A 27,917-nucleotide genomic window follows, 5' to 3' on the forward strand; every position below is an offset into this window, starting at 1 on the left:
GTAACTGGTATAGCTTGATAGCAACTATAAGTGGCCATCTGCGATTTCCTGATCACACAAGTCTATGGATGATTTCTGGTACAGATTTTTTTCATGACCTTGTGGGAAACGGCCACTACTATAAATCGTTTTAAAAAGGCATTATACAAATCAATGGAGATATGGTTTATCAGCAGCGGTTGTCTTCGATGGCTAAATGTTCGGACTGAGGCAATAAGCATCGGAATATCAAGTGCCCCATATAAATGCGGTTTGTTGTGTGTATTATTCCATATAAATGCGGGCTTTCCTATGAAGCAGATATAGGGGAACTTTCCCTCTCCGGATGTTGCTAGGCTGCAGTCTCATCAACACTGATCGAACCATCTCAAGGTGATTTACGTATGAACGAATTAAAAAAACACCAACAACAGCAACAGCAAATACCTTTGGCACAACACCTCAAGCCCTAACAAGTGGACAAGTCGTAACCGTGGCGAAGTCAACCACTAACGAGACTTGGTAGGGTTTGGTCTCCCACACCTTCCCCTATACGTGGATCGAAAGAAGGGCTGGGCAGCTGGGATGCGAGGGTTGCTTTTTAATCCCTCGGTCTCTCTGCCCATCGTTGGAAACGGAATCCTGCACCAGACTCGTTGCGCAGCAAAAGCGCGGCTGCTACCTGTGGAATTCCCGCCCCGCTTTTGTCGCAGGAAGGAGGAGGAGGAGGCGGCCGCCGGGAAGAGCTTGAGGCCCCCTGGCCTGCAGGGGGCAGTAAGGCAATCTACCCTGAGGTGGCGGCGCTCTCAAGAGGCTTCTGTCGGTGGAGCTCCTCCCCTCCGGTCGCTGACTGATGACGTAGAAGCAGGAGGCCCTGTGGAAAAGCGCCTTATCCCGGAGCCCTCATGGCTTCTTGCGGCGGCGACGAGGCGGTGCTGTTCAGACGCGGGGCCGGGCAGGTACTGGGGTAGGCCGGGCTTTCCGTGGCCTTTCATGGGGTTTCGCTTTCCCTCCGCTGTCGGCTGAGCGGGCGAGACGAGGCTGCTCCTCCCGCGTGAGGCGTTGCTCGGGAGGGACTCTGAGCTTCGCAGTTCAGCGGAGCGGATTCTGAGGGGAAAGGAGCTGCTTTTTATTTTTTACTTTGACGAAGTAATAATGATAAATGAATAAGAATAAAATTGTACACCCCGTCACCAAGACCATTCCATTGTAACCTCCCAAAACCTCTTGCGATGGCTTGACCCCTTTCCGTTTTAACAGTATAAATTCTACAAACACCTTCCATATCTCCTCAAAATCATTTTCCCTGCATGCTCCCCGTCTTAATGGCACATGTTAGAAAGTAACTGCTTAAGTGGGGTAGGCAAGAAGGTCGACCCGCTTCCAAAACGGAAGCAAGCAGTGGTATAGTAAGGTGAGTCTCATTGGGGATCTCTTCTTTAGATGACACTGTGGATTAGGCTTAAGTCCACTTAGCTGGTCCTGTTAGGTTACTTCTGAGTTAGACGTGTACACCAACTGCAAATGCCGCATACCAGCCATGGGGCGGGGTGTGTGTGTGCGCTCCTGTTCATTCTGCTGAGCAGGGCCTTGAATTTCTGCTCCAAAGGCTTGCCCTAGCAACTTCAACAAAAGCATGAGCTATGCACCAAGTACTGTAAAGCTGTCTCGGAATGCAACTAGTTTCACAACTAAGTTCTACATGCACAAGGGGATGCTTGCATTTGCACATGGCAACCAGTTATTGTAATCAGGGGAAAGCCTCTTAGGATGTGACATGGCAATCAGCTGGTGGTGCCGGAACTAACTTTTTAGATGCCAGCAATAATATAGCATATAGCATGAGATGATCTTGATATATTGAAGAAGCCGCACCTTTAGATTTGGCTGTAATTCTCAAAATATCTTTTGGGTTTTTTAAAAAGTTTAAAATAAAAAGGAAAGCTACAATTCTGTTTTGTCTCTACAGAGTGATGATTCTGATATATGGGATGATACAGCGCTCATAAAAGCATATGATAAAGCCGTTGCATCCTTCAAGGTAAAACATTCTCTAGCATGACCCACCTGCTATGCAACATGTGAACTGCAAAGACTCAAGCTTGTATGGTGGCCAGCCATTCTGATCCTTCACTGTCACCCCAAAGATAGGTGGATTGGAAGAAAGGAACAGAAGAAGATTGTTGCATTTTTCTTCTCTCAATATCCTTGTGGTTTTTAACAGCTGAGCTGAAAGCAGATAGTCCATGGAACAGTTTTTAGTGCAGAAATGCAGTGACAGGGAAAACGTCACCTGTTCAGTTTGTCACATACGTTTTTAAAGCTAAAGGAGCCTTGCCAGGAAAAAGCTGGCTGCTCTAAGAAGGATGTTCTGTATATATGCTATTTTATATTTTTAACATTGGCTTGGAAGTTAAGTTTTTATGCTTGATACGTTTTGATTAATCAAATTTGGTGCAGTGCATCATTATATCAAATGATCTAGATGAAATATATGAATATTTCAAGTAATAATTATTGTATTAATACTAGTAAAAAAAATTAAATACCAATAGCTGTAACATAGTTTAAGGAGTGAATAGAGTTGGAAACTTGCAAAATAATTATTTTGTATCTTCTTTCCATCAGAATGCTTTGAAGAATGGTGACTGTTCAGAGCCTTTGGATAAAACAGAACAAAACGCTGGGACAAAAAGAAAAAATAATAAAAAGAACAAGAGTAGGAAGAAAAGTAATGCTGGACCACAGAAACAGGTGATTTTGGGGGGAGGGGAACTGTGACAGGAGAAAGTACTAAGAATGTTGTTTTTAAAATCATGGAATTAAGATCCTGTTTCTTCAAACATAAATATATTCTCCCATATAAAAAACCCTAAAGCTTTAGCCACCTTTTTCTTGTTGCACTTGAATTTTTACAGGGAAATAACCTGGTTTTTGCCATGGCCTGTATCGTGCCTTTGGTTCAGTTCAGGTATTCCAGTCCTTAAAATGGGGAAATACTTTTTATATATGCAATAATAATGTATTATGCTGCTGGAGAGTATTTTTTAGGTAGTGCATCTGCAGAACTATTTCAAACAGAGGTGTTAAAGGATGAAGTTTTAAAACTGATTAATACAAAGTAAAACGTAGCATGATACCCAAAGTTGAGTTTTTAACGCTAATGTGGCTAACAAATATTGAAGGAGAGTGCAGTTTACAATATGTTAATTTTTACATAGGTGTGTTGAACAGGTATGTCACAAATATGACATACATGTATGCAGGAGGGAAGTCATACTTGTATAGTAGAGTGAGGAATAAATTCATAACACCACCAACTTTTTTTCCTTTCAATGCAGTGGAGAGTTAATGATGCGTGCAGTGCAGTTTGGTCTGAAGATGGCAACGTGTACCAAGCAACTATTACCTCAATTAACTGGAAGAAAGGGACATGTGTAGTTGTCTATACTGGATACGGAAATAAGGAAGAGCAAAATCTGTCAGATCTGCTATCACCAACGGATGCTGAGGGAACAAATGAGAAAAGTGCTGCTGAGGTGAGGCCAAGTAGAAAATTTACACTTTACTAAAATGGGAACAATTTATCATTGCTACATGTCTTTCACAGCTCAGGGAAGTACAGTGTGTGAGGATTAAATATATGAAATATAGGATTTTACCTTTTTTTCCCGTGGGAGCTGAATTTAGTCTTGAGCCTCCTGCACATGATTTATTTCAGGGGTGGACAGCCAAGCCACATGAAACCCTCATAGCAAGTCTTTCTGCCTGTTTGCATAGCGATTTCTGATTGGGAGATTAAAATTCTGCTGCCTGCTTTTTATAGAGCTTCTCTAAAGAGCACACAGAAAAATGTTTGTAGTAAACACACAACACAAAGGTTGGAGATGAAACATGCCTGCAATTTCAGAATAAAAGGCAGCATTTCCACCCACACACATTCCAGTGCTATCTCCAAGGTTCTTGAGTCCAGTTGTATATTGGTCTAGTAGTAGCTTTGATCCCATTTACTCGAGCAACTGCTGTATATCCATAAGACCACATGGTAAGCAGCTCAAATAGTGAGGTAAAACAAAAATTCTACTGGCTCCCTTTCCAAAAGATCGAAAGCATTTTGCTGTGTTTTCACCTTTTTGTGCTGTTTGTGGCAGGCAACTTCTGTTGCAACCAGGGAGTGGATGTGATTGTGCATATTTGAAGCATGTTAAAATGCTTCTAAGTAATATCCAGTATTTATTTATTTTTAAAAATCAAGGCAGAGGAGTAGGACATAAGCAATAATAGTTAAAAGGGCAGGCATGGATGAGAATGTGTCAAAACTTAAGCAGAAATAGGGGAAGGATGAAAGTAGAGTTCCAGAAGGACAGGTTCATAAAACCTTTTAACAGTTTGCATGTAAGAGGGTGTCTTTTGGAATGTCACAAATTCAGAACAGAAGAAAATAATGTTGCTTTTTTGAGTTTCGTTAGTTATAGCTATGTATGGCTTGCAAATACTGGTTGCAAATTCCTTATTACTATTATTTCTTTAGAATGAAAACGAGACTCAGTATTCAACAGATGAAAGTGACATCTCATTCCGGTCACCTGGAAACAAATACAATCGTGCCAAATCAGCACAGTGGAATTCTCACTTTCCTCCACCACCACCAGTACCGGGCCTTGGAAGGGTAAGCATAGAAGCAAATCTGAAAGACATCCAATTACTATATGGTAGTGTTCCAGCTATTTAGAAGAGTAGTATCTTTACCTTTACAAGCAGAATTACAGGTGCCATTCTAGTCATGGATGTTTTTGTGAGATTTGGGGGTTGCTGTATCTTGCATGCTTAATTCTGCAAGCATTGGTATAATGAAGACCTTTTATTGTCTTTTAAATTACTCTCGTGTAGACTGGAATGAAATTCAGTGGACCTCCACCCTTTTTATCAGGCTGGCCTCCACCATTTCCATCAGGACCACCGGTGAGTGATGGGTAAAATGCATGACAGCAAAGGGATACTCTTGTCACAAAAGGGAAAGTTAATAACCCAGACGCTGAATGGTACCACCTGAGCTGGGGATTTAAATAATGGAATATTCCCCTACAATTATTATTTCCCTAATTCAATTAAATTTGCATTAAGAATTGTTCTAAATGTTTGTAGTTAACAATTGTTTCTTCTTCAATGTCTTGAGAAGAAAAGGTAGTTATTCCAGTTCAGAAGTCTTTCATTTATCTTTTTAGTTGATACCACCTCCACCACCTTTCAGTCCAGATTCTCCTGACGACGACGAAGCATTGGGAAGTATGTTAATAGCCTGGTATATGAGTGGCTATCACACTGGTTACTATCTGGTAAGAAACATACATCTTTTTCTGTACTAAAATGCAAGCAACTTGCCTAAGTCACCAATTAAGGTGCTAACACTGCTTAAATAGGTTAATCTTTCGATTTGTGGCTGGTCAGCACCTGACAGATTACATAAAATAAATATTTCTGTAGCTCATTAGAGAGACATGGAACACTGTGGCTGACAGACTTGCACACATTTAATCGGGGGACAATTCTGCTGTGTATTATCTTCTGATTATAGGGAGTGCCAGCTGGTGCGCCTTCTCTTAACCAAAGACCTACTGAACTGCTTTTACCACTGCTATTAAGAACATTTAGATAATCAGGTTAAGTGTAATATGATTTCCACCCCCAGTAATTTAGAGAGCGGAAATATGAACAGGTCCTCTGTAACAACCCATTCTGTCTCTTGTATTGCACAGGGTTTAAAGCAGAGCCGCATGGAAGCTGCCTTGGGGAGACATGCCCACTCTAAGTAGCTGTTGTAAGTACTGCATTTTGTTTTAACTTTAACTTGCAATGGAGGGCAATCTGAACTTAGTTTCATTTTGAAGGCACAAGATCAGTTTTGGGCTGGTGACATTTTTTTTGCTTTTTCGGGAGATGCGGAAATCACACCTTATGGTGTTTCCTTGGGAGCCCACAGAAAATAGGCTCCTGTAGCTAAATGAGTCCAGGGTTGCTGCAAAGGGGGGTCAAATACTAGAATGTGGCTTGCATGAGTATATTCTCCGTAAAAGAGTGCATGTGTATGAGGGATGGATGGCTATCAACATCAGATTTTTAAGTTTCCTCTATTTCTGATATAAAGATCAGCTTCGATAGAACATGACCTTAGCATTGTCATAACTTCTTCTAAAATGAATTTACTATCCCACATGGTCTTTTTAAAACTAGGTTTTAAAAAAAAGATTCCCATGAAGGAGGACATCCCAACTCTGTATTGGTCAGCAAAGAAGCTTTCAATGGTACCAGGAATACTGACTGGATAACTCAGAGAGGAATCTGCCAGCAATGTTTTCATCATCATTAGCAAGATTTCTGAATGGATAGCCCTGCTTTTTTTGCAAGGTGCCCGTATCTTGTTAATCATTGGGTACCTGTTCTGGACTAAGTGAACTGTTATTCAGGTGAATCTGATTATTTGGACTTGCTTTGATTTGTAAAGCAATCTTTCAATTTGTAGAATATCTTCATTTCTAACTCGTTCAGTGATGCCAAGCTGACTACACATTTAAACCTTAAATGAGGTCAGTTTTATGGGATCTAACCATATTTTGCCGAAACTGATGTATGTCCCTTTCTAGCTGTGGATGGCAGTGGTGATAACAGAAACTGTGTAGTCACGTGGTTAATTATGCAGCAGTCCAAATCCTAGGACTAGAACAATTCCTAGGTAAGTTGAGAGAGAGATTACTTATCAGTTACACCATTCAACTGGTTTGTATTAGTGATCAATAAAATTATTTTTTTCCAACTTGTGCTTGTATAATATGTCAGTGGGTGGGTGCTTATATTTAGAAAGCTTCTAGGTAAGTTGTAAGTTACCAAACATCTTTTTACATTTTGTTGTGGATGAAGATTACATCTCTGAGGGAATTGAACTTGAAATTTTATGCAGTGATGTCTTTAGGTTGTTCAGCACACACCCATCTAGGTTAAACATTTTGTTAGCAGGAAAACATAGCACTAATTTCAGAACCAGAATGTACTAGTATTCCTAAATAAAATACCATGAGAGATTATACTATTTCGGAAATACAACTGCCCTTCATCTCCTTAACCCTAGCGTCTGAAAGTCTAGGTTACATATGGCAGTAGCTTCCCTTTCTCTTCTCCCTTGGGTCTTGGGTCTTTCAAATTTCAGTGGCACCCTGCGCAAGGCCAAAATTTGCTTCCCCCACCTCTCACCTTCCATTGTGCTCAATTCACTTCATCATTGTTGTGATGCTTTGCAGTTCGCCCTAGACTCGGGCCCATTGTGGAGGAACTGGTCATGCTGTCCTAAATCCACCTCTACAGGTAAAACAGACCCATGTCTGCAACCCTGGAGAGATGCTGCCAGTCAGTGCAGACAATACTGTCCTAGATGGAGTAGTGGTCTGACTCAGTATAATGCAACTTCTGTCAGCCTCCTGTTTTAGTGTCTGTGTTAATTTAAAGGGAGATTTTTATTTATTTTCAATTACGAATGTTCATATTTCAGAATTTGTATACTTTGTAAACCACTTTGAAGCTTATTTTTGACAATCAAACATTAATTAATTCATTAATAACATTCAGCTGGTGAATGTGTCCTTGTACAAGGAGGTGTGGCCTTCCTCTCTGAAGGATACAGTAGTGCAGCCACTCCTAGGGAAATATCCTGGATCCAATGGCATTTAATAACTACCAGCCAATCACAAATACCTTCTTTTGGGGCAAGGTACTCAAGGGGTCATGGCAGTGCAGCCGCAGGCATTCTTTAGGTAAACTGATTATCTACATCAATTCCAATTACGGTTCAGGACTTGATCAGCCTCGGTTATCCTGATGGATGACTTTGATTGGGAGAAGGGGGAGATCAATCTTGCTGTTCCTGCTCAATCTCTCATCAGCTTTTGGTGCCATTGTCAATGGAATCCTCCTGGACCATCTACAGGAGATGGGTAACAGGGGCTTCATTCTGCAGTGGTTCTAATCTCGAGACGGTTCAAGAAGAGAGCATTGAATGAGTGTTTCTCAGCCTTCTGGCTGTTGAACTACAGGTTGTTGCAAGATGCCGTACTGTCTCCAGTGCTATTTAACACCTATGTGAAGCAGGTGGGAGTGGTAATGAGATTTGGAGTGAGGTGTCACCAGTACACTGATGATAACCAGCTCGGTTTCTATGTAACCTCAGAATGCTTGAGAAGGTCCTGAACTGGTATCTAGATGTAGTGGTGGGCTGGATGTGAACTAATAAGCTGAGTCTGAAACCTGGCAAGATGAGGGCTCTGTTCGAGAAAGTCACAAAGCTGCCTGCTCTAAATGGGGTTGCACTTTCCCTGTAGGAGCAGGTTCAGTCTGCTGTGGCCTCAGATTCAGCTCTTGTCACTGGAGTTGCAGGTTGTTACAAGGGGTATTGGCTGAAGCCACAGGCATGTCCACTGCATATGTGAACCCAACATATACCCTGAGAGGAATGGGAACTTGTATGGAGTCAGAACATGAGTTTATTAAATAAGCATGTATACATGTATGCCTAATAAAGGACCTGCCACAACCTAAAGTAGAAATGATTGGTTTATTATTCAGAAATGAAAGATGAGCAGTACAAGTGCTTTAGAAAACGATGGTACAAGTATGCAGGCAGCAAATACGATTTAATATGGTCACCCACCTTAGTTTTGAAGAGTGAAAGAGTCCCTAACTACCCAGAGCTTAGAGAGTGAGTGCAGCAGTTTGCCTACTGAAAAGAAAGGAGGGCGTATACACCTAATGGAGCAAGTGGACCACAAAAGTCAGGGATCTGACATATGTGAAAGTTAAGTTCCCCCCTTCAAACTCCCATGGCAGCAAGGCAACAGAGGTCTCTCAGCCATTCCTTTGGTCCATGGTCATGTGCCTGATTTCTTCTTAAAGGATGCGTCTAAGAGAAGTTTTAAAAAATTCATTTCATACTCCTACTGATTTAGATCATAGCACTTCCCTCTACCATCTTTTCATTAGTAAAGGTAAAGGGACCCCTGACCATTAGGTCCGGTCGTGACCGACTCTGGGGTTGCGGCACTCATCTCGCTTTATTGGCCGAGGGAGCCAGCATACAGCTTCCGGGTCATGTGGCCAGCATGACTAAGCTGCTTCTGGCGAACCAGAGCAGCACACAGAAACGCCGTTTACCTTCCCGATGGAGCAGTACCTATTTATCTACTTGCACTTTGACATGCTTTCGAACTGCTAGGTTGGCAGGAGCTGGGACCGAGCAACGGGAGCTCACCCCATCTCGGGGATTCGCACCGCCGACCTTCTGATCGGTAAGTCCTAGGCTCTCTGATTTGACCCACAGCGCCACCCGTGTCCCTTTTCATTAGAAGGTGCTTTATAGATTTCTTCTACTGAAGACAGCACCCTATAGTCGCCTTTGACTGGACTTTACCTTTTTCTTTTCTTTTTTAACTGTGTGGTACAGTTCTATCTCTTGCCTGCAGAAGCTGAAGTGCAATTGAACGTAAAAAGACTCTCTCATCTGTAATCATTATAGTAAAAACAAAACACGCAGCACACTAACACTGTTTATTGAAACGGAGATTGCCTGACATCACTCTCAACCTTTGCCAACACAGAGAAGCAGCTCTTATCATGAGATGGTCTAGAGTGACCATCGCACCAGGGATTTTGCATCCTAGATTTTAAGTCCTAATGACATATTAAACTTGCTTCTCCATGACTGTGCTTTGTGGCTTGTAGCCTATTGTGCTGATTATTATTTAAAATGAAAGCAAGAGCCACTAATTTAGGACACATATCCATTTCAAGTTTCAGAAACTTGCACACTATTCAGATTATTAAACTTAAACTTGCACACTATTCAGATTATTCTTAAACTTGCACACTATTCAGATTATTTCAGAAGAAGAAAAAGTTTCAATAACTAGTTCCACATACAAATAGCTGTACACACATGTATATTCAAACTGGGTGTGGAAATAGTAATATTTACATAAGCATTCAGCAAAGTGCTCTTCCTCATCTTAAGCTATTTTGCTGAAGACCTTCACTGAACAGTCAAGTTGAATTTTTTACTCACAGAAAAGCAACCAACATTGTTGATCATTAGGTAGCATCACACACAGGGAGGAGCAGGATGCTTGTGAATGCAACCCGGACAGCAGTGCAGAGTATCATGAGCAAAAAGATCACATTCTACACAAAACGCACACTGGCAGACTTTACATATATAGACCTACAAAAAAAAAAAAGATTTGAAATTTAAAATGTTACATTACAGCAGATACTAGAATTATTTTTTTCAACTATTGCCTTGTGTACTGAACACCTAACATAGATTTATCTGCTATAATCATAATGCATATTATTTTATTTTAAGTTGCCCTTCTGTTTACGTTTTTGATTGTTTGGTTAGCCACTTTCAGGTATGAAGTAAAACACCCTAAAATGTTTCATTTCATTTAATTATATGGACTACATTTTGTAGCACAGCACAGCACATCATGGCAGTTGGAATATTCCAATGCACTGAACTAGTCTTGACAAGGTGCATCACTGTGAATATTGAAGCCCACGCCCTTTGCCAGCTGATGCTATATAGCAGGGATAGGTGCTTCACTAACAAAATCCCTGCTTTATCCCTGCCCAAACACCAGGAACAAACCCTCAAGCCCAGTTTTCAGGTGGATTGGTTTGCTGGAGAGAGCCACAGTTGCACAGACAGGTGTGTGATGCTCAAAGGAACCCTTTCACCAATCTGTGTTGGTGTAGCATCGACTGGACAAATATATACCAGGTCAGACACCTCAGCTATGATTAGGTGCCCGATGAGGGTTGTTTTATTGAGAACTGACCTGGCGTTCATGAGCAGGACCACATGGTGGGAAGGTTGGTATAGCACAGACTTACATCGCTACCACTCCATAAATATTTTGGTTGATCAATCATTGACATTTTAACCAATGCACCACTTTGCTTTTAATTTGAATGTTACCATATTAGCAAAACTTCTTTTATATATCAGGAAAGAGCCTTGATCTATCAACTAGCCCAGACACTTTTTTATAGCCTGCAAAGAGACAATCCTAAACATTACTAAATATTTCTGCTCTCTCTGATGTAAAAGTTATGACCTTTGTTTATATTGTATTAAGTATTAAACATTCAATAACAATTTTTTTTAGCTGGAAGAGAAGGATACGGACACAAAACATTACTTGCCTGGAGAGCAAGCAAATATAATGTAATTTATAGGTTGAACGCTGAAGACTTACATGCTGATCTGTAATTTCTCCTTGGCATCCTTGGCAATAGCTGTTTAAAAAGAATATTTACGAAGAGATTTTAGCAAGACTAATTAATGCATACTTCACGTTAAACCTCTATTTCTCATGCCTTAAATTATGGGTGGAGAACATTTTGGGCCTCTTACATCCCAACCACCAACTTTGACAAGTGGGCAGGGACCACCCACCTGTCAATCAGCTTACATCATGATGACATAAGGCGACTGGTAGGTGGACAATCCCACCCACCCGTCCAAGTTGATCCACAACAGTAGGGAGAGGGGTCTGCTTCATCAGCACATTCCCCCCAGGAAACACAGTGGAGAATTAGCACCCAATACACCCCACGATGTTAGCTGATGGACACATAGACATGGTTTGGGACAAATGACCTGGTGAGCCAACATTCACCCAAGGGCCAGAAGTTCCGCACCCTCGCCTTAAGTATATATAACAGAAATGATGCAGATCTTTCTCTATTTATTCCTGCCTCCACTCCACTCCCTTTGTTGCCTTACAGAGTGTAAACCCTCTGACGTAGGGACCTGTTCTCTGTGTTTTGTAAAGCGTTATGTGCATGCATAGGGTCTAAATAAACAGTAACAGTGCTGCTACTGTTGTGTTTATAAAGCAACTATTACTTTAATAACAGAATATAGGATCAGAACCAGATAATCGAATGCCAGAAATGTACAGCAGCTATTATGGGTACCTATGCACATTTAACTTGCATGGAATCAGCTTTACATGCTCGGCCCCCCAAAATATCATTTTCTGAAAGTGGGTGGAAAGGGGGCTGGTGGGGAAAAAAGACTTTGGCAACGCCACATGTCATTGAACCCAATGTGTTTTGACCATATGCAATTTTGGCTTTATGCGTTATCCCCAGAACATAACCCCTGCCTGTATACCGTATTTTTCGCCCCATAGCACGCACCAGCCCATAGGACACACCTAGTTTTGTTGGGGGGAAATAAAGAAAAAAAAATTATTTCCCTCCCAGGCGCGGGGCTGGGTCAGGGGAAGCTGGAGCTTCCCCAGCCCCCAGAACAGGCTGCTCTCCGCAAGCCGTGGGAGCCCTCCCATGGCTTGCGCGGAGCTACCCGAAGCCCAGGTGTGAGCTGCTCAGCGCACCCGGGCTTCGGATCTAGAGGCAGCTCTGCGCAAGCCGTGGGAGGGCTCCCGCGGCTTGCACAGAGCTACCCGAAGCCCCGGCGCGACTGCTCAGCACGCCCAGGCTTCGGGATGCAGGCAGCTCTCCGCAAGCCGTGGGAGCCCGGCGGGAACTCCCGTGGGCTCCCAAGGCTTGCGGATAGCTTCCAGAAGCCTGGCGAGCGAGAGGGGTCGGTGCGCACTGACCCCTCTCGCTCTCCAGGCTTCAGCGAAAGCCTGTATTCGCCCCATAGGACGCACACACATTTCCCCTTCATTTTTGGAGGGGAAAAGTGCATCCTATAGGGCGAAAAATACGGTAAGTGTTACTTTTAATGGGGACTTACAATGCACAGAGAAATGTCCAATAGTCCAGCCAAAACAGGGATAACCCGTGTCTAGCAAAAAAGATCCCTCACATGTTCCTACTTTCACTTGTGTCAACACAAAAACTGCATGATTATATTAATTATATTGTGGCATAAAATATTGGACCCTGTGAAATGACAGAAGCTGTAACTGTAAAGAGCTAAAGTTCTTTATTTGAAAATATTCCAATTAGTAACGTAAATTACTGTATCTTGGTTGACCACAAACTTGACATGAGCCAACAGTGTGACGCGGCAGCTAAAAAACCCAATGCAATTCTGGGCTGCATCAATAGGAGTATAGCATCTAGATCAAGGGAAGTAATAGTGCCACTGTATTCTGCTCTGGTCAGACCTCACCTGGAGTACTGTGTCCAGTTCTGGGCACCACAGTTCAAGAAGGACACTGACAAACTGGAACGTGTCCAGAGGAGGGCAACCAAAATGGTCAAAGGCCTGGAAACGATGCCTTATGAGGAACGGTTAAGGGAGCTGGGCATGTTTAGCCTGGAGAAGAGCAGGTTAAGGGGTGATATGATAGCCATGTTCAAATATATAAAAGGATGTCACATAGAGGAGGGAGAAAGGTTGTTTTCTGCTGCTCCAGAGAAGCGGACACGGAGCAATGGATCCAAACTACAAGAAAGAAGATTCCACCTAAACATTAGGAAGAACTTCCTGACAGTAAGAGCTGTTCGACAGTGGAATTTGCTGCCAAGGAGTGTGGTGGAGTCTCCTTCTTTGGAGGTCTTTAAGCAGAGGCTTGACAACCATATGTCAGGAGTGCTCTGATGGTGTTTCCTGCTTCGCAGGGGGTTGGACTCGATGGCCCTTGTGGTCTATTTCAACTCTATGATTCTATGATTCTATGATATTGCCACTCTGGTCACTCAAGAAAGAAGAACAGAAGTGTCAGTTTACCACCATACAATCAGAGTCCCCAATTTGCTCATAATAATGAACCTTTATATCTGAAACAAAAACCTGTTTCCAAAATGAATGATTGATGGTGAGTTGATTGACACAAAACTGGGGGGGGGGGTGTTGTATCACAAATTTTTCTTATTCCAAGCAAAACATTACCCTGCCATCTTTTTAAAGGAACTAGAACAGTGGCGGGATCAATGGCTACTGGCTATTTAAAAAGAAATGGTAGTCAAACCCAAAAAGGTGACAATCCTTGCTCTGTTTCAGTAGCCGCAAGCTCCAGAGCCATTCTTGGAAACAGCAGAAATGGGAATTATGAAAAGATAGTTCACCCTTTGGTGGGAAAGAAACCCACTGCAAATGTACCATTGTTACTATGTGTTCACCATGGTGTTGTGGTCTGTAGGCAGAGATAAAGCTATCAACCCATCACATGCTGGAAACACTAACCCCTGGTATTCAGACTGGTTATACCAGACATCTTTTACACACCGTTCTCCTATATACTGTTCCAGTGGGACTTCCTGAAAGGCATCCAAAGGAAATAGGTGATGGTAAGATCGAGCCAGATGGGGTGCAGATACTAGTGTAAGACCTACAAAAAATTATCAGTGTATTTATAAAGGGTTCCTGAAAAACAATTCTCAATTATCCTTTTTAAAACGTAGCTTTAGCTTATTAACCCTCTTATTAGTATTTCAAACTTCTGCTCCTCTCATGAAACTTGTTTAACATATACAGCCTTACGGATGTAAAAAGTATGCAAATTCTGCTCTTCACCATGTAAATGACCAAGGTTTTGTTCTGGATGTCACTTCTGAATGCTTGGAAGATATGAACAGAGTAAAGGAGTGCTTTTGGTATGTACAAATGACACTTAATTCATGATCAAGAGACCACAACCAACCCCCTATCTGTGACTAATGTGAAGGGTTTCTAGATGAAAGGATATGACTTTTACACAGGCCTGATCTGTGGCAATATTTCGTTTAGAAGTTAAATATTGGGGAAACTCACCACCTTCCACCCCAGAAAAGAAACTGAGTACCGGGAATGTCATAATTGCCTCACACATTGAAGCTGGATAGCATGCACAATTGTGAAGTGTGTGGCTAAACCACAGTGGATGCAGCAGGAATCAAGGCTGGTGGCTTACTTTTCTGTTTTCCCAGTTGGGGGTTAGAGCGCACACACACACCCTACTATAATAGCCAAAGATAAATACACTTAATTACTCACCACAAACTTTGCACTCCACAGGAAGCTCACAGTATTTAGCTCTACATTGGGGGCAGAAATATCCTCCCAGGGTAAGACCTGGATCATTGCTGTTTTCTAGCTGCCTGTAAAGAATAACATTTCCACCGCCCTGACAATGTTGCACAGAAACATTTTGAAAAAACTGAAAAGGTTTGTAACTGTGAGAAATGGCATTAGGCCTCAAAGTTTATGGTTTAAGTTCTTGGGGAAGCCAGTATGGCTAAAGAAATCGCAACGCTTTGTCAAGCACTTGAAGAAGAGTTGCATTTTCCAGCAGGGGTGCTTCATCACTACAATCAGTGCTGTTTACTGAGAGGGGGAGGGGAGAGGCCAGCATGGTTCAAGGCATGGGAAGAGCCAACCCGCTGCTCCCACTGCTGCATTTGGACCACACCATCCTCACTGCTGCCTTTCCCCTCCCCTCCCAGTAAGTCACTTGAGTTCATTATAATATTACAGAAGAAAAGGTGACTATTCTGCAATGGAAAGACAATGAGATCTCCTTCTACGGCAAAAGAACTCTGCATTTGTTGTGCCATAAATCCATCTGGGAAGACCCATGCAGACACTGTATCCTTAAACAGTTCTACCTCATACAGAAAGTTGGTTCAACTGAAATTCTAGCAATAATAAAATTGACAATGAGCAAAACCTAGTTTTAGTTAAACAGAACTGAAGACCAAAATCTAGACATATGGGGAAGAACAGCTACACAGCCAAACCTGCCTCGGATGTTTCCACCAAATTATTTCTGAATGCTGAAAGAGACTATGAGCTGCTATTAAAATGATGTTTTCCCTTACACTACTGGAGCTCTTGAAGCAGTAATTTCAGATAAAATGCTGGCTGTTCAATATACTCATTCAGACTTTTAAATCACGGTCCATGCTATGTCTAAACAAAGCAACCCATTACTTACGCCATGCTAAAAGATGGCTTTGCGTCCTGATCAGTCAAAGATGCAATGGTGTGCTGAGGAAAGCCTAGCAGAAAAGAACAGTCATAGTTTTAAGTCACTTTATATGTATTGTGGTCCTCATTTAAGAGGAGAATCTTAGTGTGCATTGATTTACATCCCAATATAAGCCACTTTACTGCGCTGACACACAAATCTCTGTGTGGTCGGCCTGGACCATGCCATCACTAGGTAGACAGGGCAAAATGTATGTTACAGATAACTGAAAATGGTAATAACCTGTAGTTAATAAACAATAATTGTCTAAAGCAGTGGTTCTCAAAGAATGTGGCACTGCGCATGGGTGTGGCAGGAGAGAGGATGGCAATTGTCAGGGGAAGATTCAAGGATAATAAAAAAAAAATTTAAACATTTCAGTGTGGTATGGATATACAACTGGAAACAGTATCTACATCTCTCTTCAAGAGTATTGGCTATTCTTCTACAGTTCTCCACAACATATTGTTGTGAACAAGGATTTTCAACTCTGACAAATATGAAAGATCAGAAAATGGAAAGGCTTCTTTGTGTTGATAAGGAGATGAGAGTTTGTCTCAAATTAGACCTAATACAGTCGTACTTTGGTTGACGAATGCCTTGCAACTCGAATGTTTTGGCTCCTGAATGCCACAAACCCGGAAGTGAGTGTGAATGTTCTTTGGAACCCAAACGGCTGACATGGCTTCCATGGCTTCTGATTGGCTGCAGAATCTTCCTGCAGCCAATCGGAAACTGCACCTTGGTTTCCGAAAATTTTGGAAGTTGAATAGACTTCCAGAACGGATTCCATTCGACTTCCGAGGTACCACTGTATTATAAGGTAGTTGTGTTCTGTATCATAAATCAAGCACTGCTAGGAGTTATTTCTTTTTGTTTCCCAATGCATTTCTTATCAATAAAAAATGCAGTGTGGCACAAGCAAATTTTTGTTCTGCGCAGCCCAAAGTTTGAGAACCACAGGTCTAAAATATCTGCAGAATACAAGTGAAATATTACCGAGTATGGCAGGAGATAATTTATGCCAATTACTGGCAACCATAATATAACACCCAAGTTTCTTGTAATAGTATGATAAGAAAGGAATTAATATATTTTTGGAAATCTGGATCTAATTTTTTACTTTTCCATCCAGCAATGTTCCAACTTAATATTGAAAGCTGGGGTTTCCTCGTTCCTTCAATTGACTGTCATTCGGAATGATGGCTCAACTTTAATACGGGAAGAGGGGAGCCAGTGAAGAAATCAGTTATCTTCCTAATATAACACCGAAATCGCCAGCTCAGAATAGGTGATCTTTAGCACTATCCTAATTGCTTGCCTCTGGATTTAGAGTAAATAATGCTGTGTGTTCAATACCAGTACACAAAAATATTAAAGGACAATTTCTTACCCATTCGAATAAGCGAGCTTTCAGAACTTGAACTAGCTGGTGGTGGACTGACGTGGTGCATCAGAAGTTCCCTATAATGGCTTTCATCTAAAATGACATGATAGGTTCCTGCCACACAAGGAAACAAAATAAAAATCTAATTAACTGAGAGCAGGCATCTCAACAGTGGCTCATCTGGTTGCCAGGGGTAAGTAAGAATTGTCAATAAGTGACTAAGGAAAGGAGCCCTGCAAAACCAATTAGTTCTCTTTTCCTCCTTTTAGCCAAACCTGACACAGGTATATGTGGACAGATGGGCGAGTAAAAATACATGTCATCTACTACCTTGTGGACCTAATTGTGAGGCTTTTTGAAAGTATGTCAGAGGAAAGGCTGCAATGGTTTAACAGCAAATGAAAAGTTTTGCACTAATTCCATCAGAGCGCAAAGAGATAAAAAGGTTTTGACGTGAAAAGTCATTTAGATAAGCCTAGATAACACTGACTGACTTTGTAAAGATTAACTATTTATGAAATTTTCCTTCTGTTAGCATCAGCTTTTAGCGATTTGTCATCAAAATATGTTAGATACGAGCAGTTTTTATTTTATTTATTCCAGATAGCTCTTTGGGGCAAATGCCAGTCAAAAGCAGCTAACAATCAAAACCAAAGAAAGATTTTAAAAAACCTGATAGATATTTTTAAAAGCTAAAAACTACAGTTCAAAACTACAGTCAGACGATCATCCAAATTATAAACTTCACAGCAAGAAGGCCAACTGAAAATGCAGGCCTTCAGGGCTTTTTCAATTTAGTTAATGGTTCTCTCTCTCACTCACTCAGACACACTCAATACATATACATACCACCAGTTTCCCGGGCAAGTACAGTGCAAACTCGAACTTCAGCAGAAAGGCCAATAATAGACACTCTGATCTTAACTGCCTTTAAACTCTTTGATATAAAAAAGAGAAAACACATGCAATAAGAGATCTAAAAAAAACCTATAAAATGCGCAAGGCTTTCAGGATTCTGTGACAAATATTTGTTTCAAGCATGTTAAGTATCTCTGCATCATCCCAAATGTCAAGAAAGTCCAGAATTCATTCTGGATTGTTTTAATAGAAAAAGAATAAAGCAAAAACTTGCGTACCTTAATTAGATCATAAATATTGGAAGGATCACATGTTGTCAGGCTGCTGAATATTACTAAGACTTCTCTGCTTGTATGCCCTGGCATATGCCTAGAGAGAATAAAACACTCTTTTATGTTTGTGACAAACAAAAACAAATGCCAAAACAATCAAGCGCAAGACAGAGACCCATTTCTACATAAATTACGTGAGAACATTATTTTACACTCTGACAGCAATGAGACTTGTTATGAATCGGTGCAGAGAAGATGTTGCACACAGACACACAGCATAAGTAGGAGCATTTATGCTCACTAAGTAGTTTGGTGGTTCAGCCAAGGCTGTTGAAAGCAAAGTAAGAAATAGGGGAGGGGAATCAGTCTTGGACATGTGGACTTTAAACATTTAGCACTGTAATTTAGCACATGCTAATCTCCAGGATAATTCTGCAGTTTGCTTTGAGTTGCTGCAGCATCTTCAAATTGCAGAATGTCCAAGAGCCAGGGTGGGCAATCTCTGGCTAAGTCTTTGAATCTGGACCACAGCCTGCCCTCTTCAGTGCCATTCACCATGTACTAAGTAATTAGCCCTCGGTCTTAGGAAAAAGGTCCCATTTGCACAAATGGAACCGTTCTTTTCCCTGTGACTACTTACTGCATGGGGAGGAAGCTAACATTCCCCTCACCCTATGCACAACACCCCCCCCCCAAAAAAAATCTAAGCCTAAGTGCCACACTGAGGAGGGGCAGGAAGAGAGAAGAGAGAAAAGGTGGAGAGATAACGTAAGTGACTGTTTAAATGGCTGTGTGAGAACTGGGTTTGTATGGATGTGTGTGAATGGGGAGATAATTTAAATGGATAGGTACATGTGAATGGGGAGGTGTATGCAGTTTTGTTCTCAATATGCAGTCTCTGGAAGTTTACCCAAGACTCTTGCAGAAAGATTCCCCAATCTTGACAAAGAGGAATAATCTAGTTCTTGAACAAAATATTCTATTATTGGATAAAAGAACTTCAAACAGGAAATTCTAGTATGAAACTACTTATCAAGAAATTTGATTCTATCACCTGTGGCCTGAATACAGAACAGGTTCTTATCCCAATATAGGTGTTAATTAGCTAACCAATGCGACAATGTTTACGGTATCATCAACACTGCTCTGGGAATGGTCACTGTAATTATTTTACATGCATTTAAACTTTAACACAATTGTCAGACTGCTTTATTGCATTTGATTTCCTTCTAACCTAGTTTACACTCTGCCTCTCCCCAAACCATGAGTAAAAACATTCCATATGTCTAATGAAATGAATGAAAGTTTATACCATAATAAATATACTAATCTTTAAGGGGCTACAAAACTTGGCTGTTTTTGCTGAAGCAGATTAATGAATGCTGAAAAGGGATACTTGATTAATAAATCACTCTCCCTGTGATTATAGTCAGATAGATCTCCATGGTTGCTAAACAAAAAAAAAGCACACTACAGTAGACTATATATACTTACTTTAATGTTTGTGCGGCCAAATTTAAGGCATTATATAAAGATGGCTCTCCGAGACAAGACATATCTACAGCTTTTTTCAAAGCAGCTGTGTGTTTTCTCGGATTCCCTATGAGGAAAATCACTCATTATCAAACATCAGAAAATATCTGAATTAAAAAACAAAAAACAAATATTCTGACGTAAAACGTTGCTTTTATTAGCAGGAAGGAAGGAAAATACAAAGGAAGTAAACTGACACACATTCATGCAATATCAACCCATGGTCTGGCATTATAGCTGAACCAAGACTATACCAACAATGCTCATTAAGTCTCCAGGCACCCCAAGCCCAGCTTTCATTATCACATGAAAGCTCAAAACAAGTATTTTTCATGCACTCCTTCTCCTTTGCCGCAAGAGGGTCCTCTATCCATTCAATCAACTAGTTTCCCTTATTCAAGCCCTGCTTCATCTTTGTCCAGTGTCCATTATGCCTAAGAAATGGGGCCTGCAACAAAATGCTGCAATCTAGAGCAGCCTTTGTCAACCTTGGGAACCCAGATATTGTTGGACTACAACTCCCATCATCCCTGACCACTAGTTCTGCTAGCTAGGGATGATGGGATTTGTAGTCCAACAAAATCTAGGGACCCAAGGCTGACAAAGTCTGGTCTAGAGTGATAAGAGTGATCCTGTTCACAGTTCTAGTCAGCCAATCAGTCAACCATCCCCTTCTCCAGAAAACCATTTCATTTTCTCCACCCCATTTTCTTTTCCAACTGATTGTCAACATTCTGGGACTGAGAATGCTTAATCTTCATTGCACTTTTTACTTGGGGGGTGTACATATACACAACTAAAACACTGGTTCAATGCTTTATTTAAAATTTTAGAAATTAAAAGCTTGCTTTGGGGACATGTCACATGTGGCAGCCAATGAGCACTGGGCACATCTGGCTGCTGAATCAAATTTGCAAAACCAAACCTGTCACCGTCCCCACCACATACATACACTTAAGATCAATACCATCCTGGAGAAAACTTTATTTAAACAGCAAACAGTGAATGAATTTACAGAGTTGCCCTCAAGTAAAGTTTCATTTGTACACAGTCTAAGGTAGAAACATTATAGGGAACATCCTCTTTAAACTTGCTACTTCCGTCCAGTAACTATCCTTAAATTTCCAGTGTATTTTTAATGTTCACACTGGGTCAAAGTCAGTTGTCTGTATCATGATTATTATAGCAATAATGGCCGAATGAGGCAGAAATATAGAAGATATTATCTGTTTTGCTTTTTAAAAAAATGGCAAGGCCATAATAACAAATCTCTTCTCAGTATGAAAGAAATAATTTGTTCATACCTGAAAGCTCAGTAAGTTTTTCAGCTCTTTTGCCCTTAGTCACAATAATTCCAACCTGCCAGAAAGATGTCTACTATTAATAGAGTCACAACTGAGTAATGAAGTCTTGTTGAGCCCAACCATGTTTTCCAACGTACAGAGGTGGCAGCAGAGGGCCAAGAATCATTTGCAGAGCTTATAGTAACAAGAGTTACTTGAGATGCAAAGAAGACCAAGAGCCACCTAGCACTCCTGCAGCTTCCCATCAAAACATGTAATGAGCAACACTGCAGGGAATTCAACATGGCAGAGCTGGATAGTTTCATCTCCGCCTGCCTTTGAATTATGGAAGCCATTGCTACTTCCACTTACCCCATGACATCAACAGCTGGGGATAAGTTTGACCAAGAGCTATAAATATGAAATCGGGGGGGGGGGGGGAATGTTTATGCCGTTCCTGGTAATCTATATAATTCATTCTACTATATTTACAGCAGCTTTTATTCCATAAGCATGACGAAGAAACAGAGTTTGACACTGCAAATTTCAGAATCTCGAGAGTCTCTGCTTTAATATTATTATTATTAGCCACTTCCTAATTAGTTTCCGGGACACGGGTGGCGCTGTGGGTTAAACCACAGAGCCTAGGACTTGCCAATCAGAAGCTCAGCGGTTCGAATCTCCGCGACAGGGTGAGCTCCTGTTGTTCGGTCCCTGCTCCTGCCAACCTAGCAGTTTGAAAGCACGTCAAAGTGCAAGTAGATAAATACTGGTGGGAAGGTAAACGGTGTTTCCGTGCCCTGCTCTGGTTCGCCAGAAGCGGCTTAGTCATGCTGGCCACATGACCCAGAAGCTGTACGCCGGCTCCCTTGGCCAATAAAGCAAGATGAGCGCAGCAACCCCAGAGTTGGTCACGACTGGACCTAATGATCAGGGGTCCCTTTACCTTTTTATTTAGTTTCTTGCTAGCCTAGGTGGATACAAAGACAGGCTTGATGGGAGGTGATGCCTGATGAAATCAAAAGCCGAGGGAGGGAGGGGAAAGGCAAAAGGAGGGGTGGTCAGAGGCTTCATTGCACTGTGTCATTTCTTGCTCTTGCCCATAGATAACAGAAGCAAAATGAATTGTGCAAAATCATCAAATGCATGCTCATTTATATGGACCAAACCTTATTTAGGCATTATAAATCACCTTAGTATTAATCACATGGATTAGAGAGCAAAGTCCACCTACTGGCCTGACTGCCAAGTCCCCTGCTGGTGTCCAGCCCCCTTTGGCTATGCACTGGAAGATGGCCCTGTGATTTGGAAGCATGATCGCATAGAACTCTGAATCATGGTGGCAGCCTGTCTCATGGAGCAGGCTCCCTTCTTCAGACATTCTCCAATGCACAGGCAGGGATGAAGATATTAACCCCCTCATTTAGAATGCCAAAATGATTTGCGCTTTATTGACAGAAAATTGAATTATCCCAGTACAACATTTTCATTATTTAATTTTAACATAAATCATGGCTTTTATTTTGTCTTTAGAATGTTTTTAACTCACCGATATGCTAATAGTCACACTTAAGATTGCTTTTAGCTAAACATTCGAAGAGGTGATTATTTCTAATCCACAGCAACCATCTCCAGCACAGTGTACATACCTGACTAATCGGATTTTGGTCAAAATATTCTTCAACAAAATATTCCAGTAACTACAAAAAGAGAAATATCATTAGATCCATTAGTTCTCAAGTGTTACTTTACAGTGCACAACTTTATAAACATCACAACAGTCATTTTATACCTAGTCATCAAAAATGATAAAAGCTTCTTGTCATCTAAAAAGTATGCATGATAACTAACAAAAAAAAAGTTGTGGTTACCAATGGTATTTCAAGAGTGATGTTAAGGTCCATCTAAACCTTATTTTTAGGACAGTTATTGACTTTCAGGAGGAATTTGAAAACATTCCCATTTGATGGCTGAAAGACACTGTTCCTGGAAACCCTGAGATTACCAGATGAGAAAGGGAAACAAATGAAGGATAATTTATCACATTTGTTTCCTTCTCTCCACCTTTCCTTCAAGAGATTCTAGGTGATGTTTGCTGTATCTAACCACACCCAATTCACCCTCCAAACCACTCTGCAAGGTACATTATGCTTAGAAATGGGACTTGGCCCATGGTTACCCAGTGGGTTTCAGAGCTGAGCAAGAACTTGAATCTGAGTTGTCCCAATCTGACATTTTATCTATTTTCATTGATTTCCGTGATCTTAGAGAAATGCAAGTTATCAAGAATAAATACCTTTAGGGTACACGTTAGCCTGGTAGGTTTTAAATCCTGGTCTTCCATTGTTCTTGATCCATCAACCACTACATACAGGTGACGCATCTACATATGGGTAAGATATTTTTAGGGAATTAAAATATATTTTATTATAATATTCATAAAATAGAGTATCAGGCCAATATGATACATACCTTTTCAAAAGTAATCTAGGATTCACAAATTATTCTAAATGCACAACATTGCAAAGGAATTGTGGGCTGTTGGCCCCTTCTTTCAGAGTTACAGAAATATATCTGAAAACTGAAAATCTATGCGTACTTGCTTTTGAGTGGTCCCCACTGAATCCATGGAACTTACTTCAGGGTAAATTTACACTTCAGGCTGTTTGTTTTTCTCTTTGTGCTGGTTTTGGGTTTTTGTGTTTACTGACAGTATTATTTGCTTTTAAGCAGCACACAGCATTGAGCCAAGGAAGCCTGTCAACCTTTATCATACTATATACTCACTTATTCCCTGAAACCCATATTTTCCACTAATCCTGCCCTGACATTCTCTTAGACATCCATGGGTTGTTGGTTTGTTTTTTTTAAATGATTCAGTTCAGATACATTACACTCAACATCCAATCTGGTCAACCACCAAAGCAGAGGACTAATGATAATAATAAAAGATACAGAGGGTTATATCCAACTAAGTTGTCCAGTGCAAGACTCTCCTCCCTCACCCCTACAAATAGGTTCTGGGATTCCCCCAACCCTATGAAGCAGATTAGGGGGCAGGGGTATGGGGAGAGAAGAGGTAGTCCCATTCAAGTCCTTGTGCTAACAGCACAACATCATTGGATGCAATCCAGAGACCTTTTCATCTGTTGCTGTGCCTCTAAGCACATTAAACTGGTATAATTTTAAACCGTTGCTTCATGACCCATGCTTTTAAGATTCTTGTTAGCTATCCTGGGTCTGGTTAAGAGGAAGAGGGGGGCAGAAAAAAAGTTCAAATCCAATCAATTGTATGTACGGTAATCAAAATACTTTTTTATTAATAGTCCAATAACATCACAAATAAATGCAATGTAAAATTTGCACACAGCCTAAAATAATAATCAAGTAGAACTTTTCTCACGTCTTTATCCTAACTGAAGAATCCAGCATTTTACTATAACATCCCAAAACCAACTCTAAAAGCTGGTAAGCTGCAGTCAGAACCCCAGAGTCTTTATTGAAAGCACTTAAGCAAAGCTAAGACTTGTTTAAACTTTATTTGCTTTAAACAGAATCCAACTTCCCTCAACCAAAAAACAATCAGAGCTACCTTTTGTTTAGGCTGACTTCAGATTATATCTGTGAACTTGGATGGCTAGAATTTCTGCTATGCAATTTGAAGTTTATTGACCTGCTTGCTTGAAGCTCAAAGGTCATATGAACATGCCAAAATAGTTCTAGCTACAGGTAGGTAGCCATATTGGTTTGTCATAGTCAAAACACAATTAAAAATTTGCTTCCAGTAGCACCTTAGAGACCAACTAAGTTTTTTATTGGTATGAGCCTTTGTGTGCATGCAAGTATTCTTCAGGTATCTGAAGAAGTGTGCATGCACACAAAAGCTCACACCAATAACAAACTTACCGTAGTTGGTCTCTAAGGTGCTGCTGGAAGGAATTTCTTTATGCCTAAATAGATTATAGTTAAATGTCACTGCAATTTTACAAGAAGGTGTGTACGGTGTAAGGAAAGTTTTTCTCCCTCTCTCACAATACTAGAAGCCAGAGTTATCCAATGAATCTGAGTGGTGGGAGATTCAGAATGGACTAAAGGAAGTACTTCTTCACATAGCACATCCTCAGACTATGCAATTTGTTACCACAAGATGTAGTGATGGTCACCAACTTGGGCAGTTTCATGGAGGACAAAGGCTCTCAATGGCTATTAACCACAGTGGCTATATACGACCTCCAGGATCAGTTGCTAGGGCACACAAGCAAGAGTGCTCATATCCCTCATGTGGGATTCCCATACACATCGGGTGAACTACTGTGACATCAGAATGCTTTACAAGATGGACCTTTGATTTGATCCAGCAGGTCTCTTCTTGTTCTTATTGCTGAATGATATTGCAGCTGTCCGCCCAAAGCAAACTGCAATCTAAGGAAAAACAAGTGGCTGACTATGCTATTATTAGGCATATGAACGAGACCTATTTCATATACAACTTCACAGCAAAATATGTTTAGAGCCAAGTAGAAAAAGAGAACTTACCATCCCAAGTCGAACTTGTCCATGATGCTCAAAGATTCTGCAAAGTAAAGAAAAAAAAGTTAATTGCTAATTGTTATAGCATTTATATATTATACATCTCACTTGTGAAAAACAGATTATATTCAATGACTCATATTTACTTTTTTAAAATACTTTGATACAAAAGTTTTTAATTATGCTGTGAAGATGGATGTCAGAGCCACATTGTAATCTGATTGACTATAACATCATACAACCTAAGTAGAATGAAGTTAGATTTGAATTTAAACTGGAAACTTTTCACCCTTCTCCTTGTAAGACTGCAGCAAAATGCAATTTATTCTGAAGTGTCATTTATAGTGCATTCCTACATTGTGCAGCTTAGTGATTACCTTTTTCTTTTGGCCTTAAAAAGAATATCCTCTATGCTGGCTTTCAATGATCCAGATTCATCTTCTTTAAGAACTTCCCTAGAAGCAACAAAAATAAAGTATAATATACTGTATATAGATAACAGAAGACTACAGTTCTTAAACAATGGGGGGGGGGAGAAATATAAAAGCTTACCAAGTTCTTTCATAACCCCCTTCCCACCGTTTGGTTCTCTCTGGTTCATCATCCATTTCTCTTCCAAGTTAAGAAACTAATAAGGAAAATTATTATACTGTAATTTAAAACTATATTTTGAGATATTATAATAGAATTTATAAATAAATAATAAATAATTAAATAACACAGCATATGTACAAATGGCTACATCTTGTCAGGTTCAATAACTAATTAAATAACACAACTTATGTACACAACTTATGTACAAATGGCTACATCTTGTCAGGTTCAAGGTTCCTGAATAGTACATAAATCAGAGAAATCAGATGTAACTCTCAGGAGAAGCCCTTATGAAACCCCATCAGCTTTTGTGGTCTTCAAGACTCAGAGTCTACAAAGCTACATCCAGTACTAAAAACTAGGAAAAGGAGAGGTATTTGATGGGAAATGATTTATAACATCCTGATTCTGCTGCATCAGCACACATCACTACTCTGGTTGATCCGGAGCTGGGGTCCCAGCCTGGGCAAATTTCTGGCTACAAGGAAATCAACTAGATTTATTTATTTTTAATGCTCGCTTCAAGCCTCCCTCCCCCCCCCCTTCAGATTAGGAAGTTTTGCTGATTTTAACGAGCCTTTTCCTGCAATTGATTTAAGAGGACAAAACATACAGTAGGCACATTTCAACCCTTACCCAAATGACTTTTTAAAAAAGAAAAGAACAAAACCAACAACATGAAAATAGCTAGGATAAAATGACACTTCCACCACCGAAAACTAAGATAGCTGCCACATATTACAACTTTAGCACCTCTAAACTCTCAAGAGCCAGACAAGTAGAACTACCCTCCTCAGCTAGTGGACAAGAACAAGGTTGGGCTTGGGACAAAAGCGTCTTGTTCCCACAAAGTCTCCTCGCTCAGGAATAGGCTAACAGCTCTCAGGGAGGTCTTGGGGGGAGGCTGCTCTTGCCACCTGCCTTTATCTTTCTGGAGACAGAAAGAATCGAAGAGGAGGAACCAAAAGAAGCGCGCGCCCAAGAACCGAGTCGCATGCACTTCGGAGCCTCTCTAGGAAAACCATCTCTCTGGCTAAAGGTTCCACACTTTAAACATTCCGGCGGCAGCGCAAATATTGAGAAGAAGAGTTCCGCCGTGCAGAGAGCTTGTTGGGGAGAAAGATTAGAAGAAGGAAAGAGCAGGGTGACTGACATAGATGTAGAAAAAAAAAGTATGTTTCTGCTGCTATGGATGACGCAGCCTCAGCTTCTGGCAGCAATTAAAACCCCACTTTGCTATAGTCTGCGTCGCAGCAAAAACAACAAAGCCCTGTGGGACTTTAAAGGCTGATAAAGGACTCCAAAAGCTTATGTCATAAAGAAGTTTCTCAGTTTCTTCTTTTCACGTCCCTGCCCCCAATGTGGGGACTCTCAGACTTTTAGAAACTTTAAAATAATGAACGGTTCAGGTGAAATAAGACTCCACTCTTTGCTGCCCTTTTGTCTTGGAAGGGGCGTGGGAATAAACTGGTGCAACTGCTATGGACAGCTATTGCTTCCTCCAGTCCAGAGA

General features: G+C 40.8%; 2 protein-coding genes across 5 annotated transcripts; one reads left to right on the forward strand and one right to left on the reverse strand.

Annotated features, from left to right (window-relative positions):
* The first annotated feature begins 806 nt into the window (after positions 1–806).
* Positions 807–6,790, forward strand: LOC309514542 (survival of motor neuron protein-like). Its single transcript, XM_082191706.1, has 9 exons — positions 807–938; positions 1,949–2,020; positions 2,608–2,733; positions 3,321–3,518; positions 4,511–4,648; positions 4,870–4,941; positions 5,205–5,315; positions 5,736–5,797; positions 6,211–6,790. Exons 1-8 carry the CDS (start codon positions 885–887, stop codon positions 5,790–5,792), a joined length of 828 nt encoding a protein of 275 aa, XP_082047832.1. The 5' UTR covers positions 807–884; the 3' UTR covers positions 5,793–5,797; positions 6,211–6,790.
* Positions 6,791–9,895: 3,105 nt separating this feature from the next.
* Positions 9,896–27,467, reverse strand: GTF2H2 (general transcription factor IIH subunit 2). Of its 4 annotated transcripts, none has more exons than XM_082191755.1 (16): positions 27,383–27,467; positions 26,363–26,438; positions 26,188–26,265; positions 25,817–25,853; positions 23,577–23,663; positions 22,930–22,980; positions 21,302–21,356; positions 19,959–20,064; positions 18,471–18,561; positions 18,184–18,271; positions 17,341–17,448; positions 15,915–15,978; positions 14,975–15,078; positions 14,228–14,330; positions 11,277–11,316; positions 9,896–10,237 (listed from the first exon to the last, which is right to left on the reverse strand). In XM_082191755.1, exons 2-16 carry the CDS (start codon positions 26,416–26,418, stop codon positions 10,118–10,120), a joined length of 1,188 nt encoding a protein of 395 aa, XP_082047881.1. In that variant the 5' UTR covers positions 26,419–26,438; positions 27,383–27,467; the 3' UTR covers positions 9,896–10,117. The 4 variants fall into 4 exon arrangements, with proteins under 4 accessions (XP_082047881.1, XP_082047882.1, XP_082047880.1 ...); XM_082191756.1 differs by lacking the exon at positions 27,383–27,467 and adding an exon at positions 27,193–27,308; XM_082191754.1 differs by lacking the exon at positions 27,383–27,467 and adding an exon at positions 27,158–27,302.
* Positions 27,468–27,917: the final 450 nt, after the last annotated feature.

Source organism: Podarcis vaucheri, assembly GCF_965113315.1.
Source record: "Podarcis vaucheri genome assembly, chromosome: 11".
Lineage (NCBI taxonomy): Eukaryota > Metazoa > Chordata > Lepidosauria > Squamata > Lacertidae > Podarcis > Podarcis vaucheri.

What these genes read in the sequence shown, in the direction of transcription:
- GTF2H2 (XM_082191755.1), bottom strand. Translation starts at nt 26,418, where the DNA reads ATGGATGATGAACCAGAGAGAACCAAACGGTGGGAAGGGGGTTATGAA. An exon ending in TTTAAGGCCAAAAGAAAAAG is followed by an intron (nt 25,854 to 26,187) that starts GTAATCACTAAG and finishes TTTACTTTGCAG; the next exon opens with AATCTTTGAGCATCATGGAC. An exon ending in GAGAAATTACAGATCAGCAT is followed by an intron (nt 10,238 to 11,276) that starts GTAAGTCTTCAG and finishes TTTTTTTTGTAG; the next exon opens with GTCTATATATGTAAAGTCTG.
- LOC309514542 (XM_082191706.1), top strand. Translation starts at nt 885, where the DNA reads ATGGCTTCTTGCGGCGGCGACGAGGCGGTGCTGTTCAGACGCGGGGCC. An exon ending in ATGCTGGACCACAGAAACAG is followed by an intron (nt 2,734 to 3,320) that starts GTGATTTTGGGG and finishes CTTTCAATGCAG; the next exon opens with TGGAGAGTTAATGATGCGTG. An exon ending in ATCACACTGGTTACTATCTG is followed by an intron (nt 5,316 to 5,735) that starts GTAAGAAACATA and finishes TGTATTGCACAG; the next exon opens with GGTTTAAAGCAGAGCCGCAT.